The sequence below is a fragment of the Mastomys coucha genome, unplaced genomic scaffold (assembly GCF_008632895.1).
Source record: "Mastomys coucha isolate ucsf_1 unplaced genomic scaffold, UCSF_Mcou_1 pScaffold9, whole genome shotgun sequence".
Lineage (NCBI taxonomy): Eukaryota > Metazoa > Chordata > Mammalia > Rodentia > Muridae > Mastomys > Mastomys coucha.
This window is the reverse complement of record NW_022196915.1, coordinates 105,411,689-105,429,379: the sequence shown is the minus strand read 5'-3', so window position 1 is coordinate 105,429,379 and position 17,691 is coordinate 105,411,689. Positions and strand designations below refer to the sequence as shown.

The following is a 17,691-nucleotide window of genomic DNA, read 5'->3' as shown; positions in this document are numbered from 1 at the left end:
CCTGGGCTAGAGTGAGATCTTACCTCAAAACACCAGGAAATCAAACTAGCAATGCCAGATTTCAACAGTTCCAATTTCTATTAAACAAAGGTTACGACAGAAATAGGAACAGTCATACACACTACACTAGGTAGGCTGGGTCCACTCTCATGAGACTGACTGTTCATGTTATGAAAACAGAATTTTAGACCTGAAGCAGCAAAAGTAACAGGCGAACAATGGGAAAAGAAGAAAACCGAAAATGAAGGGGGAGGTGGAGCTGATCCTTCTACCACACTGCCAGCGTGGGGCCCTTATGGTAGCAAGCAGAGAAGGCCAAGTGCCCCATACATGACAGTGCTGAGCCAACACGCACGGAAAAACCAAACTCAGAGAGTTACAAGAGACCACTCGGGGCATGGTGGGGTGGGAGAGGCCCTCAGCAGGGACAGGATAGGAGGGTCTGTAACAGCAGGCCGAGAGGAGCAGTGGCTATGGGGACAGGCTGAGCAGGGATTACTGGCTGGGAGAAAATGCACCCTGCTATTTATTTTCATATGCTCAAAACCCTTCATCTCTAATACAACTCACTCCTGAGCTCCAGCCTCTACCTGGCCTCATTTATTCTCATCCCGTCCTCCATCCACTCACGCCAATTCCATGGTAATTAAAACAGTGCTTTTACGGTCCACCCCCCAACCCGACTGCCCTACAACAATGTCTGGTGGCTCCACAGAGCCTAGAATAAAGGCTAACAGTCAAGGTTGGCCACAGGCTGAAACTGACACAGAGGGCATAAGGCAGAGACGTGGGTTTGGATTCAGAGGACCACAAAGGTTGTTTGTTCCCTTGGATATATGCTGCCAGCCTTTCCGGAACCTCTCAGCCCGTGAAACAGAAATATTAATGTACAATGTCCACGGTGATGAGAGTAATAGCATTACTAACAATGAGCATCTGCAGAGGACTTGGTTTACGCCAGACTCTGCACTCAGCAATGCACTTGTACGAATTATCCAGTATGGATGCTGTAAAATGCTACAGGGATGCTCGCTACTCATCTGTAGGTTTCTTCAAACTGTCTGCTAGCAAGCCACTTCTAGACTCTTACCTGGAGTGGTGGAGCTATACAAACACGTCTACCCTGCTAAGTATCTTCCCTTCTGTCTCTGGATCACACTGCCTGACCCAAGTATGACTAAACCTAATTATTTAGTCTAAAAGTCATTAATTGCCATGGAAAGGAGTTAGAAAAATAAGACATTTTCCCTGTAATTTATGTGAGCTGACAGTCTAGTACCTTCTACAAACAACTATTTTTCTTTATCAAAGCATCTCGCTCACCACACACTGCTGCCACAGGGTTGAAGCACGTCTCTGACACCGTGGTAAGACAATCGGGACAAGAAAGAAGAGAAGCAACTCCCCACCTCTGTGCAGGATTAGAAGCCATTAAAGTCTCAACCTGCCATAAACCGGTAGCTCTGCCTGCTAGCCGCTGGAAAGCTTACGGTCCTGAGAGAGTAGTGATGGATCTCACGGTAAAAGAACCTCACGAGGTCCATGCTGCCTCAACTGACAGACATGTTACTGGGGCGATGTAAGCATACAGTCTTTCTGGGTGTGAACCCCTAGAATGCTGTCTACTTTGTTGTGCCATGCAGTGATTGCTTAAATTGACTTATTAATGGTCCCTGAATATTTGGGGGGTGGGGGTGGGAGATGGTCAAAACAGCATGATTGATGACCCAAAGGGACTTATATTCATACATTTACCTAACTTTTGCTGGTTTGGTTTTTTTTTAAACCATATTTTGTTTTTTTCCTATTTTCCATGGTGCTAGATGCCAGGGGTGAGACCAGAATAACAGCAAATCCACGGAAGAGCTTTTCTTATTCACATAAGTTAATGGTGGGTACCAGCTGTGTTCATGAACAGCAGACACAAGAGGTACACTGGCGGCAAGGAAGCAAACGTGAAGATTTACACACACAGATGTTCCTACTGACACTCAGATTTAATGTGCTCTATACCCCTTTAAAAATCCATTAATTAAAAATATTTTTATTCACATTGGTATTCCGCCTCCATGTATGTCTGTGTGAGGGTATCAGATCCCCTGGCCTGGAATTAGACAGTTGCAAACTGCCATGTGGGTGCTGGGACTTGAACCTGGGTCCTTTGGAAGAGCAGTCAGTGCCTATGTGGGGGTTATGCACATGTAAGCATAGGTACACGGAAAACAGTTTCAGAGTTCTTGGATCTGGATTTAAGCAGACTTAAGTTGCCTATTATGAGTGCTGGGAATTGAACTTAGGTCCCCTGTAAACGCAGTGACTGCTGAGTTATCCTCTCCACTCTTTAAAATGCTATAGTCTTAATATGATTAAATATGATCTTCAAATTATATAGTCCTGCCTGCGCAACCAAATGATACTAGGTAAATTCTGGCAGGGGGCTGGGGGCATCTTTAAAGATATCGGGTTTGTTCACTTGTTCATGTATCACTTATTCATCTTCAGTCAACATTTTTAAAGGGATCACTGTTTTTAAACATTTAAATATGTTTAATTAACATTTAAACGTTTTTAAACGTTTAAAAAGGAAAACGAGTAAGCAAACACAAAGGCCAAATCCTCCTCGCAGCTTCATGGTTTCGCATGACCAGTTGACTAGAGTTCACATCGGTGACCATGATTTGGGCAGCACCCTAGTGAGTGAGTTTGTCTGACATCACACTGAATGGGATCATTCAGAGGTGTTCAGCTAGGGTGGGTGGGACAGTCACACTGGTAGCTGCAGGGTCTACACAGTGGTTCCCAGAGGGACAATGGGCTTCCTACATGCTTTAAATGTAGCTGGGGGGAGGGGATGTCAAAGAACCAAGCTGAAGCAGCTAATCATTTATAGTAAGTCCCTGATTGGCTGAGCATTACTTCTGTATACTCTAGTGCTCAGCCTAGACTCAAAAGGAAGAATAATAAATGTTCTTTCTTAATGGATATTGTATCTGTGAGCTGTAACCATCTTTAATCTAGTCCACTTGATCCAATCAAAAACAAAATGTCCTTCTGAAACTCAACAAACCTCTTGCTCATGAGGATTAATAAACAAACCCAGTAAGGAGACTGGCCATGTCAAAGACTACTTAACATCACAAGTGCACGAGCCTGAACTCCTCCAGATGCTCAGAGCAGAGTCTGAAGTCAGATCAGAGCAATCCCGTGTGATCTATCACCCAGACTGGGATGCTTCTGAGATGGAGAGGAATGTGCAGCGCAGTAGGCATAAGCCTCAAGGACGCAGGGAAAGAGGCGTGGTCACCTGTGGGGAAGGGGCAGACCCACACAGCAGTGCTCATTCAAAGGGTCTGCTGGAAGCCATGGCCTGTGAAGAAAGGATGTGCTGCTGAGAACATGGAAGAGCCTCCTTCCTCAGTCACCCCTTTCAGCAGATGGTGTGCTTGGGTAGGTAGCCTCAGAAATAAACAGTCTGCCTGTCGCTGCTGAGCTATCCATCTGTCAGACAGGGATGGAGACACCAACACCCTGGCTGCTCTTGGGGTGATGGTCCTAGTGGATAGGATCGCACCACACCTTGCTCAGCCCACGAGTCCAGCTGGAGGCTCCCCTAGCACAGCCCTCTAGCAGCAGCTCAGCACTGCATGGGTTCCTCACACATCCTTCTGGAATAAGGCAACCATCAGAACTCCAAGTCAGTGACAGACTACAGAACCATGCCTTCCTTCCATGTCAGCATTACTATGCAGAGGCTGGATGAAAGGCACTGAGAATTCTCTCAGCCCTTGCTCCTAAAAACAAGGCAAAGCTACGAACATGGAACCTGGGTCATTTCCTAGCTAGCTTTCATGCATGCACGCCCTCTGTCAGTTAATGTTCTGTGAGTTCTAATGTATGCATGCGTGTGACTCTAGCTAGCCTTCAGCTATGCATATATGTAGCTACAGGTCTTAACAGCGGACATCCAGCCCTGGAGTTACTAACCAGGCTTACTGATTAATAATAACTTACTGATGGCTTAAGTTGGCTTACATTGTTGGTTCCCAAAGCTGGAAAAGATGAGAGAGAACAGGGGTGGGTCACTAGGAGAAGGAAATCTTATCTTGGATAAAGGAGATAAAAACATAGTGACCACCCACTGTGCTCCGAATGTTGAGCCCAGCTTTGTCCCCACTGTGAGAATGAAGGTATGAGGGGCTTCAGGGGATGAGCGGCTGCCCCCAGGAGAAGTGATGTCAGAAAAGACTTAAAGGGACATTTAATTTTCCTCTTCCAGTTTCATGAAGCTGTGTCAAGAGGAGGCATCGATGAACAGGCTCTCACCAGACACTGAATCCTCTGGCACCTTGATTTGGGATTTTCTAGAGTCCAGAACTGTGGAGAATATATGTCTATTGTTTACAAGCCACCCAGGCTGGTATATTTTGTTATAGCAGCTCCAATGGACTTTAGTCCATTACCAACATAAATATATAATTATCTCTCCTACAGACAATTTTTTTGACCTTTAATGAGTTAGAATGAGAAAAAAAAATCACCAAGAAAGGTAGTCTGATAAAAGCAATGTTTCTGGTGGAAGATATTTTGAAACTTAAAAATCAAGTGTTTTAAAGCTGTACTTCTGTGTAAGTTAGGACTGTCAAGTATATACTCACTGACAGTACATTTTGGCATGTAGGCTAAAGATAGCACCCTGTATTTATTCTGCATAATGCCCAGGGCAATGCTATGCAAATGAGGTGGCTTAAGCCATATTATTTGATGTTAACAGTGATGGTTTTTATACAAAGTCAGATAAAACTTTTTCTGGAATTGGTTTATTAAGAAAAATCTGTCAACACTTTACTATATATAACCAGTCACAGAGTGTTAAAGTTATCTTTACCCATGCAGAGCTTTTGGCATTCATGAAAAGATCTACTATAATTTCCAACTTCTCAAGAAGAAAAATGTTATTTAGCAAACACTAATAATCTATGCTTATTATTTTTATTAGTATTTTTATAATGAAATACATATAGTAAAGACAACTATAATTTTCTCCCAGCTAAAAAGTCCTTGTCAGTAGAGTTAAATTTGCAAGGGGCAGACAAAGACCCAGAACTTAAAGGATGGAAGGCCTACAGTATAAGTCCCATTCCACAGCCTGTGAGGCCAAGACAGAGGAATAGGCTGTGGCAACGTGAGTCTGCATTAGCTCCACGGGAACCCAGACAGTTACCCAGAAACAGAGACCTGGGTCTCCTCCTCCCTTCCGTCATTTTCCTTGAACTTTTTTACTGGTATTTTGGGGTTGTCATGTAAAGAATCATTTTATGTTCATTATTTCTTTAGTTATTTATCATATCCATGTTGCAAATGTGGAAATTAAAATGCAAAGAAAGCTAAATTGACAGTAAGAGCTGAAGTTTTAACCACAGCAATACTCACTATCACACAGATAAAAAGGTATGATTACTCTGCACAATAAAATATCATATTTGAGAATTATATAGGTTATTTGAGGCATTCATTGAAACCTGGAAGATGGGCATATTTAGATCTATAATAAAATATGACCAATTACAGAGGAAAACACTAATATTTCACTTATTGAGCCATAGAGGCATCTGAAAGAAGAAAATATTAGTATATATTGAATAATGAATATGATACAGAATTTCCACTCTGAATTACTAACTTCTGAGGTAATAAAAAGTATGGGAAGCAACCCTGTTAAGGCAAATGTGCCAAGCAGAGGCTTACAATGTCCCTCCTGGGTGGTTTTACTAAGTGATTTGATGTTATTAGCAACCACAGCCTTTTTACCTGTCTTCACCTGTTTCCTGAACCAGTGCAGATGACTGTCCCATGTCCCAGCTACTAGATGTAGGTGTGGACAGACAGTTCCGCCATCGCATGATTAGATCTGAGTACCAACTATAGGCTGGCTACCTCTTTTCTGAAACATGCGGACCAGACACACTTCGGACTGTAGATCTGGGGAGGGTTGCCGTGTCATGTGGATGGAACCCATGTCTACACATGAAATTTCTTAGGTTTCATGTACATCCCGTAACCGACTTATATAGCCTTTGTAGTGCAGCTGTGACTTTGAGCATAGGTGATCACATGAAGGCATAGGTGGTCACATGAAGGCAGCTGTGGGATCTTTTGCACTGAGCCATCAGGCTGGGGTTCAGAAAGCTGTAGGGTGAAAAGGACTTCTGGCTTCAGGTGAAATTTTAAGTACAGATGCTCATCCTGTACGATATCCCTCACTCTGCTTTAGGTTTGGAACAGGCAGGGGGCATCTTTCCTCAATGGATGAACAAGAGTGTATGACTAAACACCAACTCTCCTTCTAACTGTGATGCCAACTCTCTCACACTCTTAAATAAGGTATCATGGTAGGAAACTAGGAAAACCAGGAGAGAAGAACTGTCCCAAAGCATTAGACAGTTCAGAGAGTGTTCCTGGAGTAAAGGTTCCCAAGAGAGCAGTCTCAAAGTCAGATGATGAGAGCACGTTGGCGATAAACGAGCCAGAAGAGAATGAACTGAAAAGGGGCGCAAGCCACACAGTGAGAGTAAGTACACACCAGTTCAGCCCTGTGTGTCTGTCCTATTCAGAGAGGTTTAAACACACACTGGTTTCAGATCTGTGTGTCTGTCCTATTCAGAGAGGTTTAAACACACACTGGTTTCAGATCTGTGTGTCTGTCCTGCGTAGAGGAGACAGTGGATGCTATCTTGGGTGAGAAAACGTGAAGGCAATTCATGAATGGACTAAGACAAGTAAACAGATGGTATTTTCATTACCTCCAGAGTCTTAAACATATAAAAGTTATTAAGTCATTGTAGTTCTCCTCAAAATATCATTTTGGTATATCTTTAAATTGTAAATGTATCCTAAAATAATAATAACAATAATAAAAACCTATACAAAAACCAAAACCCACAGCCTACCTATGTAATTCAGTGAAACATGTCAATATTATGAACAAGAATGTACAACTTAGGTGTGCTTGCTTAACCAGCTGCAGTCTACTTTAAACCATGTACTCAGAAACACTCCAGCGACGTGTGAGTTAGGGTACAACTCCAACATTCCGTATTTAGCTGCATCAAATTTCCAGCGCTAAGGTGACAGACAGGATTTCCCAAACCATCATAAACCTTAATAAAACCTACTCATAACCCCACTCTAACTCGTATACTTCAAAACACCCTCTTTCACTAATTACCTACTATTTAAATGGAAGATCATTAAAAACTAGAGTCATTTCTAGGGGCAACCGTACCCTCTGGACACCAAAGGCTAACTAAAAGCCCAGGGCCAGGCGTGAGTTCCATCTTTTAGATGAGGACTAATGAAGTCTCACAGACCAGGAGACACCACACGATACTGCCACTGTTCTTGTTTACCCTCTAGAACTGGGCTGTAAGACCCTAACACTGAGCTACCGCATCCTTGAGCTACGGAACATGGTAAAATCAAGCTGGCATGGCCTGGAAGCGTCATTCCTTTCAGCTAGCTTTCACGATGCTGGAAGGTGATATGCAGACTACCAGAAGAGAAAAGTAATCCCGAATCTCACCCAGCCACAAACTGTGTGAGATGCAGCAGCGACTGCCCAACAAGCCACACCCACATCTGCAATATGAGCAGACACTGAGAAGTTCCTGATTGCATTTCAGCCCTGCTCCACAAGCTAAAACCCATACCTGGCACCATTATTGGGCCAAGAATCTATAGAGAGTCAGGTCATAGACCCTACCGGAGAAACTGCTAAGTGGACATGGGATTAAACCTACTCCTGATGACTCTGTTGTGTCCACAGATCAATGCACATCCCAATGCTCATCTGAGAAGCTGTGCAGGAGTGGTACACACAGAGGCCCACAGCTGGCCAAGGTGCTATGAATAAGCCACTACAGAACTGTCAGCCTTAATGGGAATAAATATTCCACCACTACCACCCAAACCCCATCAAGCCTCAGGGATCATTGCAAAAAGAGGAGGTGGGAGAGTATGAAGGCCAGAGGTGGTGGTGGACTGTAAGGAAGTGGTGCTTATCCTCTGGACACTGCAATTCAGTGGCTGCACCCGTGAACTCACAGAAGTTGGGACAGCGGGCACAGAACCTAAGGCAGAGCAAATCCCAAATGCAGACAGGGTTGACTCAGTCCCACCCCTGGCCATGGAATTCCTGGTGACTGCCAGCTGCCAGGAGGAGAGACAGTTTCTTCTAAGTTAACTAATGCTCCTGCGGAAAACCATGCATCTCAGAACATTTGGGCACACAGACTGGTTTCAAAAGATTGAGGTTTTTTGTGTGTTTTGTCTTGTTTTGTTTTTCAAAAACAGGACACAGAGTTGAGTGTGTAGGAATGGTAGTACAGCTGGGAAAGTTAGGGGAGGAGCATATGGATGATTGAGAAAATTAATTTTAAATATTCAGGCTGTTTGCTTCCTACTAGAGCAGCCACACCACTGGGATAAAAGTGACAGTACTGGAGCGTTAGGCCTTCCATTTCCAAAGAGATTTCCATCTTTTAAAACTGCAAAGCTGCCGGGAGGTGGTGGCACACGCCTTTAATCCCAGCACTTGGGAGGCAGAGGCAGGCGGATTTCTGAGTTTGAGGCTAGCCTGGTCTACAGAGTGAGGTCCAGGACAGCCAGGGCTACACAGAGAAACCCTGTCTCAAAAAACCAAAAAAAAAAAAAAAAAGGCAAAGCTAAAAAACAAAAACAAGACAGAAAGTACAAAGCTAAGCAATTTAGGATTCACCATATACCATTATAAGATTATAGTGACTGTTCTCAGATATTTTCGATTTCTTTAAATTTTACATGTTTGTATTTTATTTATATACAATATTATATATTTCTGTAAACTACAAATATTCCATGAAAAGGTGGGGCATGGTGGCACACACCTTTAATCTCAGCATTTGGGAGGAAGGTGGATTTCTGTGAGCTCCAGGACAGCCTGGTCTATGTAGAAAAATCCTGCAGAAATACTTACATTTGATTCTGGGTGCCTATGACTCAGGTGCTATTACTCCTAACTGTTGAGAGAATGAACTTACTGACTCAGCTGGGCTGGCCTGTGAGGAAGTCCCAGTGACCTGTCTGTCTCTGCTTCGGTTTCAAGCCTGTGCACCACCCCTGGCTTTTCCAGTGGGTGCTGGGACTGAGTGTGGCCCGCGCTTCCTCTCCAGGCTTTACTTTTATAACTCCCCTATCTGTAGTTTTAAGTCTTGTTGTAAAGAGTGCTGTTCTACAGTGAATCTCCATTAAAAAGTATTTATGACGTTTTACACCATTAGCCTGGAAAACAACAAACACACAAGGAAAGAGTAGATGGGAACAGAACAGTTAGAGAGTCTCAACACCGCTGTGAACCCAGAGTGGACTCACACTTTCTTCCCTGGGTGCAGAATCTGTGCTGACTGCACAAAAGCTGTGAATAATAAGAATAATAACAATAATCTCAAAGATCAAGTATAATGTGCATGGTTTTGTGCCAACAAGTCCTTGCTTAGAATAAGCATAAAAGTGAACTATCCTTCAGTTTTATGTGCCATATGTAATCTCCTAGAGGCTCCCATGGCCATTAAATCATCCAAGTGTTATCATTGCTAATAGATGTTAGCAAGTAAGACTGCCACGCTGCCAGCTCTCCTGTTGGTTGGGCTATTTTCAAACATTTTTTACCAGTTCCTCTGATCTTCCTTAATGTAATTAAGTTTAAAGATTCTAAACCTAGGAGAGCCAAGAAAACTACTGTGTCATAATAGTGATATTATGTTATAGTTTTACAATTCAGGGAACAAAAAGTTTCCCCTTCGAGAAGAAAGAGAAAGCCAACCAACCAACAAGCCACCTTTGGAACACAGAGAGCAAAACTCATCTTAAACCAATGTTTATGATGCAGTGCATCGAGTCCTACAGCGGGAGGACAGCATGGTGTCTCTAGTTAACAAAAGTGGCAGACACTTAAAGACCAGCTAAGGAAATACACCGTAAGTATTCAGAGCATGCAAAAACTAGTGAGTCAAGATAATGGAAGGAGGAGATGGATGGCTTGGACCCAGCAGTATGATGATGGTCTATCAGTGCGTGGGGAACACCAGACACAAAAGACCAATGAGGACTGAGCTTTCAAAGAGCAAGGTGTCTGAGAACTGTTTTAAAGTATGTTACGTTTGTAACTCCGAGCTCCTCTAATGAGGGATAGGAAGTCGATGCTCTCTCCTCATTGCTGTATGTAGCAGCTTCATTTTTTCATACTGCTGAGGTGCTTGATGCTAATATTCTATTCCCTAACCACACTCCTTACAGCTCTTGATCTTCAGTTTTGTGTTTAAGCGGATCAACATTTCTCATTAATCTTTTCCTATGTTTAATTCTTCTATGTTTGACTGACAGGATTTAGTCACCAACTTTTCAAGACACAGAGTCATTAATTTTAAAAAGTGACTCACAACCATTAGGCTCTTTACCTCGAGAGACTCGCTTTGGATTCAATGTTAGCTTCTAAGAAGGCTTGAACGGCCTGTCCAGTCTTAGAGGCTTGGTGGCTTGCAGCTTAGGACAATGTGTGTAGTCTTCATTGTTTGCCCTGGACTCCCCAGCTCTGCCCTTGACTATCTATACATGCTTGTTTTTAATTTCTATTCCCAGCCACATCTACTCACTTGTGCTCTTTCCAGCAGGTGTCGGCTAGTCTCAATCTGAGCTCTGCGGATGATGCTGAGTTCTTACATTCATACAGAACCTGACCTTCAAGGCCTTTTCAAATATTCTCATTATCAGACACAGCTATTTGAACAATTATCATCTGAGCTGAAACGGCACTTCCTGTTACTCTGCTCTAATCTCACTCACCCATCTTCAAATGTGAAGGGCCTTTCACTTTCACCTTTGACCTTTCCCTCTCCTTGATGACAACTTTACCCCCTGTCTTTCTCCAGTCAGCAGGCTAGCTCAGTCTTTATATATCATACAGATACTAAGTTACACTGCTCAAGACTGCGGAGATTCCATCACCATCATGCCATCTACCATCTCATCTCTACTGCTATTTCTAGAATAGGTCTAACTAATCTTCTGTCTTTAAGTTTTAAAATCTGATACCTTCCCTCAGCCCGCTCTCCCCAGGTCTGTATAAGGCTCTAGTTTAGTTGTTCTGGTCTCTTTAACACTCAGAATCTACCCTGTCGCTCCCCATGCCATTTCCTCCAACCAGAGGACATCCTCTCTGACTTTACTGTTCACCTGACCTCTGACCTCTTCCTTGTTGGCTTGAGTAGATGAACTCTTGGCAGAAAGCATCTCCTCCATCTGCAAAATTAACTTGAAACACTAAAATGCCCAGGGAAACTGAGTCCAAATGCTTTCCTCTGAAGATTACGCTGTTGCTGTACTGTTGTTTCCTGTGGGCTGTTGGTCTCAGGCTAGCCACCTGGATGTAGAGCTCAGTGAGAATGCTTGCAAACCATCCCAGCAAAACATGTGTAATGACACTGCAACAGGAAGCGGGGAAACAGGGCTGAGTCGTGTGGCTGAGTGGGAGTCAGGTGTGAGGTTAGCTAAAGGAATTCATTCAGTTTGGTAAGAGAAAAAGGGCTTTCCTAAGCTGGGGAAACCTTTCAAGCTGGGTTGAAGGAATGGGTAAAATTAATTCTACAGAAAGACAACAGGTTCCAAGGCAGGAGAAGCCAGAGAGTGAAGTTTTTAACTAAAAGAAAGTGGGGATGCTGGTGAGGAGGTACATCTGCGTGGCCAGCGGGGACCCGAGCATGCACACTTAAAGGTCATGCTCACAAGTCTAGGAGCTTTAGCCTAAGATCCAGACCTAGAACAGTAGGTTCCAAGATCCCTCAAGTCAGGACCACCACTAACCCTGAAACAGGTAAGAAGGTAAAATTATGAAATCATTACGAATTCTCATTTTGTCAAAATATAAGCGCTTATCATTCTTTTTCTGGTGTGATCCAAACTCAAGTAAAAAGAAGAAAAAGAAGAGGAAGAAGAAACGGAGGAGGAAGAGGAAAAGGGAAAAGAGGAGGGGGAGGGAGAGGAGGAGGAAAAGAAGAAAGTGGCATATGATTTATACAAAAGCCATTTTGAGATTGTCACTTGACTTTGAAGTCTTGTGATTGTGTGCATGTATATATATTGTGTGTGTGTGTGTGTGTGTGTGTACAAGAGAAGGGGAGGAAAGGGACAGAGGAAGAGAGGTGGGAGGGAGAGAAGAAGAGGAGGCAGGGGGAACAGGAATGGAGAAGTACTATGCATCAGGACCTGAGCTCAGAACCCTAGAGCCTAATAAAAGACACAGCAGCACACATCTATAAACCAGTATTTGAGAAGGCAGAAATGGAAGGGTCCCCAGGCTTGCTGTCCAGCCAAGTCATCAAGTTCCAGGTTCAGTAAGAGACTGTCTCAAAAAATAAGGAAGGTAGCAGTCTAGAAAGGGGTCAGAGGTTAAGAACACTTACAAAAGAACTGGGTTTGGGTCCTAGCATCAACATGGCAAGGTACTAAAACTACAGTTCCCTGGAGGCCTCCTACCCTCTTCTCACCTCCATGGTATATATGTGTGGTACACATGTATTTTTGTAGGCAAACATTCATACACATAAAATAAAAATAAATTCATCTTTTAATAAAAGAAGTAGGTAGTTGTGGTGGTTTGAATAGAAATGGCCCCACAGGCTCATGCATTTGAATGCTTAGTCACCAGGGAGTGGCACTGTTTGAGAGGATCAGAAGGATTAGGAAGTGTGGCCTTGTTGGAGGAAGTGTGTCACTGGGCTTTGAGGTTTCCCAAGCCCATGCCAGGTCCCGGCTGCCTCTCTCTGCCTGTGGATGAGGTTTTAGCTCAGAACTATGTCTCCAATACCATGCCTGTCACCATGCTCCCCACTATGACATAATGGATAAGTGTCTGAAGCAATAAGCAAGTCCCCAGTTAAATGCTTTCTTTTATAGTTGCCTCTGTCATGGGGTCTCTTCACAACAATAGACTAGTGACTAAAGCAATGACTCAGGGGGCAGAGGCGCCTGCCATATAGGTCTGCCTACCAGAACCCAGAACAGGGAGGACAGTCAAGTTGCCCTCTGACCTTCACATGTGTGTCATGGCCTCCACACACAGACATGATAATGAAAATGTTTTTAAAAAATGAGGTTCTGGGCAAATGAATAAGACATGCCAACTTTTGGCCTCTGCATAAATGCATACACAAGTATGCATATATGTTCACATACCTAACTCAAAAAGAGAAAAGATGGTTTTAATATTTTTAAAAATGAAACATTCTAGACCATATCAATTCAGTGAAAAACTCCATTTCTGTTGCCATGTGTATTACATGCTCATTTCCCTGCCTTTTCCCCCATAAAATCTCCCCATAAGGGAAGCTATTCAACAAAACCAACAAAATATTTTCCTAGGACTAGTTTACTTTTTTTTTTCCTAACTAATTTACTCTTTCATATCACTGTTTGTAACAGGCGAGGAATTTCAAACTGTGATTACAAATATGAATTATTTCCTCTAAAGCTGCAATAATATGTCACGGATAAAACCAACAAAGGTCAGAGGGACATGTCTGAAGAGTGACAGAAAGGACTTGCAGTGTTTCTGCGCACCAATGACCAACCACATGGGCACCCGCGTCCACTCGGCAACATGTCACCCTCCTGACAGGGAGGGGATGCTATTTTCCCTTTCACAGAAAAGGAAACTCGGGCCTATAAAATAGGCAAGTATTTTCCTAAACCACATACATCTAAAAGCTATGAAGTCTACCATGGCACCTACGTACTTGGATAATGTTTCGTTGTAACGGACTTCGAAGATATAGCATAGCAAAGCAAAGTATCTGAATACGTTTAATGCTGAGTGGTATATTAAAATGATAATACTTTATAGTGAGCTGGTTGAAGAAATGTATTATTAGCTGAAAGGCAGACCTGTGTAGAAGGGGCTATATAGATTTAGAGATCTTAAAAATTCTCCTTATCAGTGATAGGTCATGGGTGAGTTATCGACTGTAGTATTTCAGTTATGCCAACTGCACTAGGGCACTTTAAATAAACCCTTAAACTCTTACATGTCATATGTAAAGCAGACAGCTGGCATACAATGAGCAGAAGACGGAAGTACTGAATACTTCCTATAGCAACTGCTAGTTAAGGAACTGGTCCCCCAAAGAGTAGAAAATACACTAATGTGAAAACCACGCTTACCTTAAGTGGGAGGAGTTAAGGGCCCCCCCGCCCCCACTTCAGGTTTGAGTATGCCTTATACACTGTTGTACAACTGAGTAACCTATGGCTCACCCTCTCTCTGCTTAGACTTAAGCTGATAAGATGCTATGGACCTGGAAGGCAAATGATGAAGTCAGTTAGGGCGAAGTACAAAAAACAGGACATAGAAGTAGGGGCCCAAGCTGGACATGGGCCATTTAATCTCAGCACCCATGGGCAGAGGCAGGAGAATCTCTGTAGATTTGAGGTCAGTCTGTATGAATGGCAAGTTCCAGGACAGCTAGGTCAACACAGAGAACCTGTCTCAAAAAAAAAAAAAAAAAAAAAAAAGGAAGTGGGGCCGGAGAGGCTCTCATGACACAACATTTACCCCACAGGAAATGCTGCTCAACTCAATGAAGCTCATCACTGCTCTTCTTACATCAAGAGCGGCGACTACTGAGCCTGGGTGAGCAGAACCGCAGTCTGTTGTCCTGGGTTGAGGTGCCAACCAACTGCTCTAGTAAATAAACCAGCCTGTTATAACTGGGAAACAGAGCTACACAAAGTCAACAGAAACTACAACATGATGTGGCCCGTGCCATCGGGGATCTTAGCATGCCAGCTCCTGCACACACGTGTGGGCATGAACTGGGTGTGAAGGTGGGACAGCTGGAGCACTTACATTTTTATCTGTGAACAACTTCAAGACGAACAGTATTAATGCACGCACCCACATGAACTACGCAAGGAAACCCATTTCTGAAAAATGACACTAGGGAAGTCAGGGCTACCAACGTTGTCCACTTTGGGAAGAGACTATAAACATGTCTACTGCTCAGTGGTTTGGAATTTAACACACGAATACAGAAATTTCTAGTGTGGTTGTTAACATGCAAACTCAAGTAGCTGGGAGCGGGCAATGAGGAGAGGGCATTTCCTTGACTGTACAGGGTTAAAACCTACCTACCACTTGTAAGGAGTTTTCAAGCATTCCCTGAATACAGATAACTTGCTCTGAGCTCTGAAGTATGTAAACCCCAAATGACTGGTAAGTGTGAATGTTTCTCCTTAAACCTTCAATGGTGACTCCAAATGTAGCTAGAATGTATGTAGAATAATCCTGGAAGTATATCAGCTTATAAGGACCAGAAAAGAATGTTATCAGTAAAGAACTAGAAAATGTTGCCAAAACGCTGTAATAACACGTTAGACTTTCAATGTTTAAAAGGTTAAGGGGAAAATACATGGATCAACAAGAGAAAACAGACACTGAGAGCATTCAGGTTACCAGCCACATGCAAAATGCATTCTTTGAAAGTTTACATCAGGAAAAAGCTTGTTTGCTTCAATTTTTTTTTTTTTTGCATTAACTTTAAATTAGCTGATACACAAGCCACAGCTCACACTAAACTTCTGTTTGGTTTCCAAGAATAGCCTCCTTCCCTTTTTTTGTGGGGGGGGAGGCTAGCTTTTAAGAGAGAAAGAGAACTGAAGCTGCACGCTTTCAACGTAAATGTCACAAGCGTGCTTCTATATGCCAAGCCTACTGAATGTTGTGTGGTCTTCAAATTATTTGCCAATATGTCTTTAAAGTTTTGCACTAATCCATTTCTGCCAACCTCCTGGCAACATTTAATCTTTTCCGCGACAAGAAAGGTCCCCTTAACTAGTATTGACACTGTCACAAGATATGTATGTGCAAATTTTGGCTGTCAAACCTCTTAAGGGTGGATTTGAGCGCGCGCTCACTCTGCACAGGCGTGCCTACACTTAGCTCCCCTTTGCCTAGCGCCCACCTACTCATCCCTTCTCTCCTTGCAAGTTTGAAACTGTTTTCTCTGGGGTAGAGAAAAAGCGCTACCAATGTCCTAGAGACAAAGGGCTGAGCTGGGGGTTAACGGGATGCCCAATTTTACTTGTGAAACAAAGCCCGCAAATCTGAGCCCCTGGAGGTGGTGGTGCAGCCCGGGCGAGCCAGGGACCGGGATCGCCGCAGCCACCGAGCCCCGAGTGCCCCGCTCTGCTCACCGCTTCACGCGGATGATCTGGTCCCGCATGGGCTTGATGTCCTGGAAGCTCTGCTGGTTGACCAGGCTGTAGACCAGGATGAAGCCCTGGCCGTTCTTGATGTACAGGTCCCGCATGGACGCGAACTGCTCGGTGCCCGCTGTGTCCAGGATCTCCAGCACCGAAGGCGACGAGTCCACCTCGATCTCCTTGCGGTAGAAGTCCTCGATGGTGGGGTCGTATTTCTCAATGAAGGTGCCGGTCACGAACTGCACGGTCAGGGCGGATTTGCCTACCCCGCCCGAGCCCAGCACCACCACTTTGTACTCGCGCATCGTCCCTGCGCGGCCGCCGCCGCCGCCGCCGCCCGCGACATAGACCTGCGCCCGCGCGCCGCGCCCCGACCCCGCGGCCCCGCCGCCCTTACGGACACGCCGGCTCACGGCCGCGGCAGCGCCCCGGGCGCCGGCAGCAGGGCTGCAGCTGAGCGAGGCGCGCGCGGCCCTGGGAGCGGGCCGAGCCGGAGGACGATGCAGCGCCGAGGGCGCCGGCGGACACGGAGCTCTACCCCGAGCCGGAGCCGCCCGAACCGCGGGCCCGCAATGCCGCCCGCCCCGCCCCGCCCCTCGCGCCTCCACGCCCAGCTCCCGCCGCCGCCGCCGCCGCCGCTTCCCCAGCGCTGGAGCGCGCGCGCCCGAGCCCAGCCGCAGCGCTGCCCGGGGCGGAGCCAGCCTGGTGGGCGGGGTGCAGATGAGGGCCCGCCCCTCGCGTCGTCGCCTAGCGACCCTCCGCGCGCTCTAGCGAGGACCGGTTTCCGCGCCCCCCCCCCCCCCCCCCCCCCCGCACCACCCGGCCCTCCAGGCCTCCGTAGTGCGTCTGCGCGCTCTCCTCCGCCCAAAGGCGGGCAACGTCAGTCTCCCACGCTCCGGGTTGGCGGGAGGCGACGGTAGAGGGGCCGTGGGCATCGGAAGCCGTGCGCACCGTGCTTGGGGGACGGGCCGGCCTATGGCCGACATCACTCAGCCTGTCAGCCTTCGGAGAGCTTTGGCTTTATCTCGTTATACGTAACGACGTGAGCCTTAGGGGCCGCTGCCATATACAGAAGCAAATCGAAGCTAGGCTGGTCGGTGGCGCCCAGCCTACACACAAACCCGGTCTGCGCCCGATGACGTCACCGGCCCGTCCAGCCCCGCCCCCTCGAGGTGACGTAAGCCGAGCTCCTCCCCCGCGCTGGTGACGGCCACGGGCGCCTGGAAAACCCGGAGCGCGGATCTGCCAGCCACTGTCAGGAGACCCCAGAGCACCTCCGCAACAGCCTGCGAGGGTGTCTGTGCGGAAGCTCGGATTCACTGTATAGCCAATCAGGTCGCGAGCCTGGCCTGTAGACTACCACTCTTGACCAATGAGGAGGCGTCTCATCTTGCCAACCAATCG

General features: G+C 45.5%; 1 protein-coding gene across 1 annotated transcript in view; it reads right to left on the bottom strand.

Annotated features, from left to right (window-relative positions):
- Rap2a (RAP2A, member of RAS oncogene family) overlaps positions 1-16,862 on the bottom strand; it is a 29,021-nt gene extending 12,159 nt beyond the window's left edge. The window contains exon 1 of the mRNA XM_031361345.1: positions 16,279-16,862. Coding sequence (XP_031217205.1) covers positions 16,279-16,592 — 314 coding nt within the window. The 5' untranslated portion in view covers positions 16,593-16,862. The remainder of the gene's footprint in view (positions 1-16,278) is intronic.
- Positions 16,863-17,691: the final 829 nt, after the last annotated feature.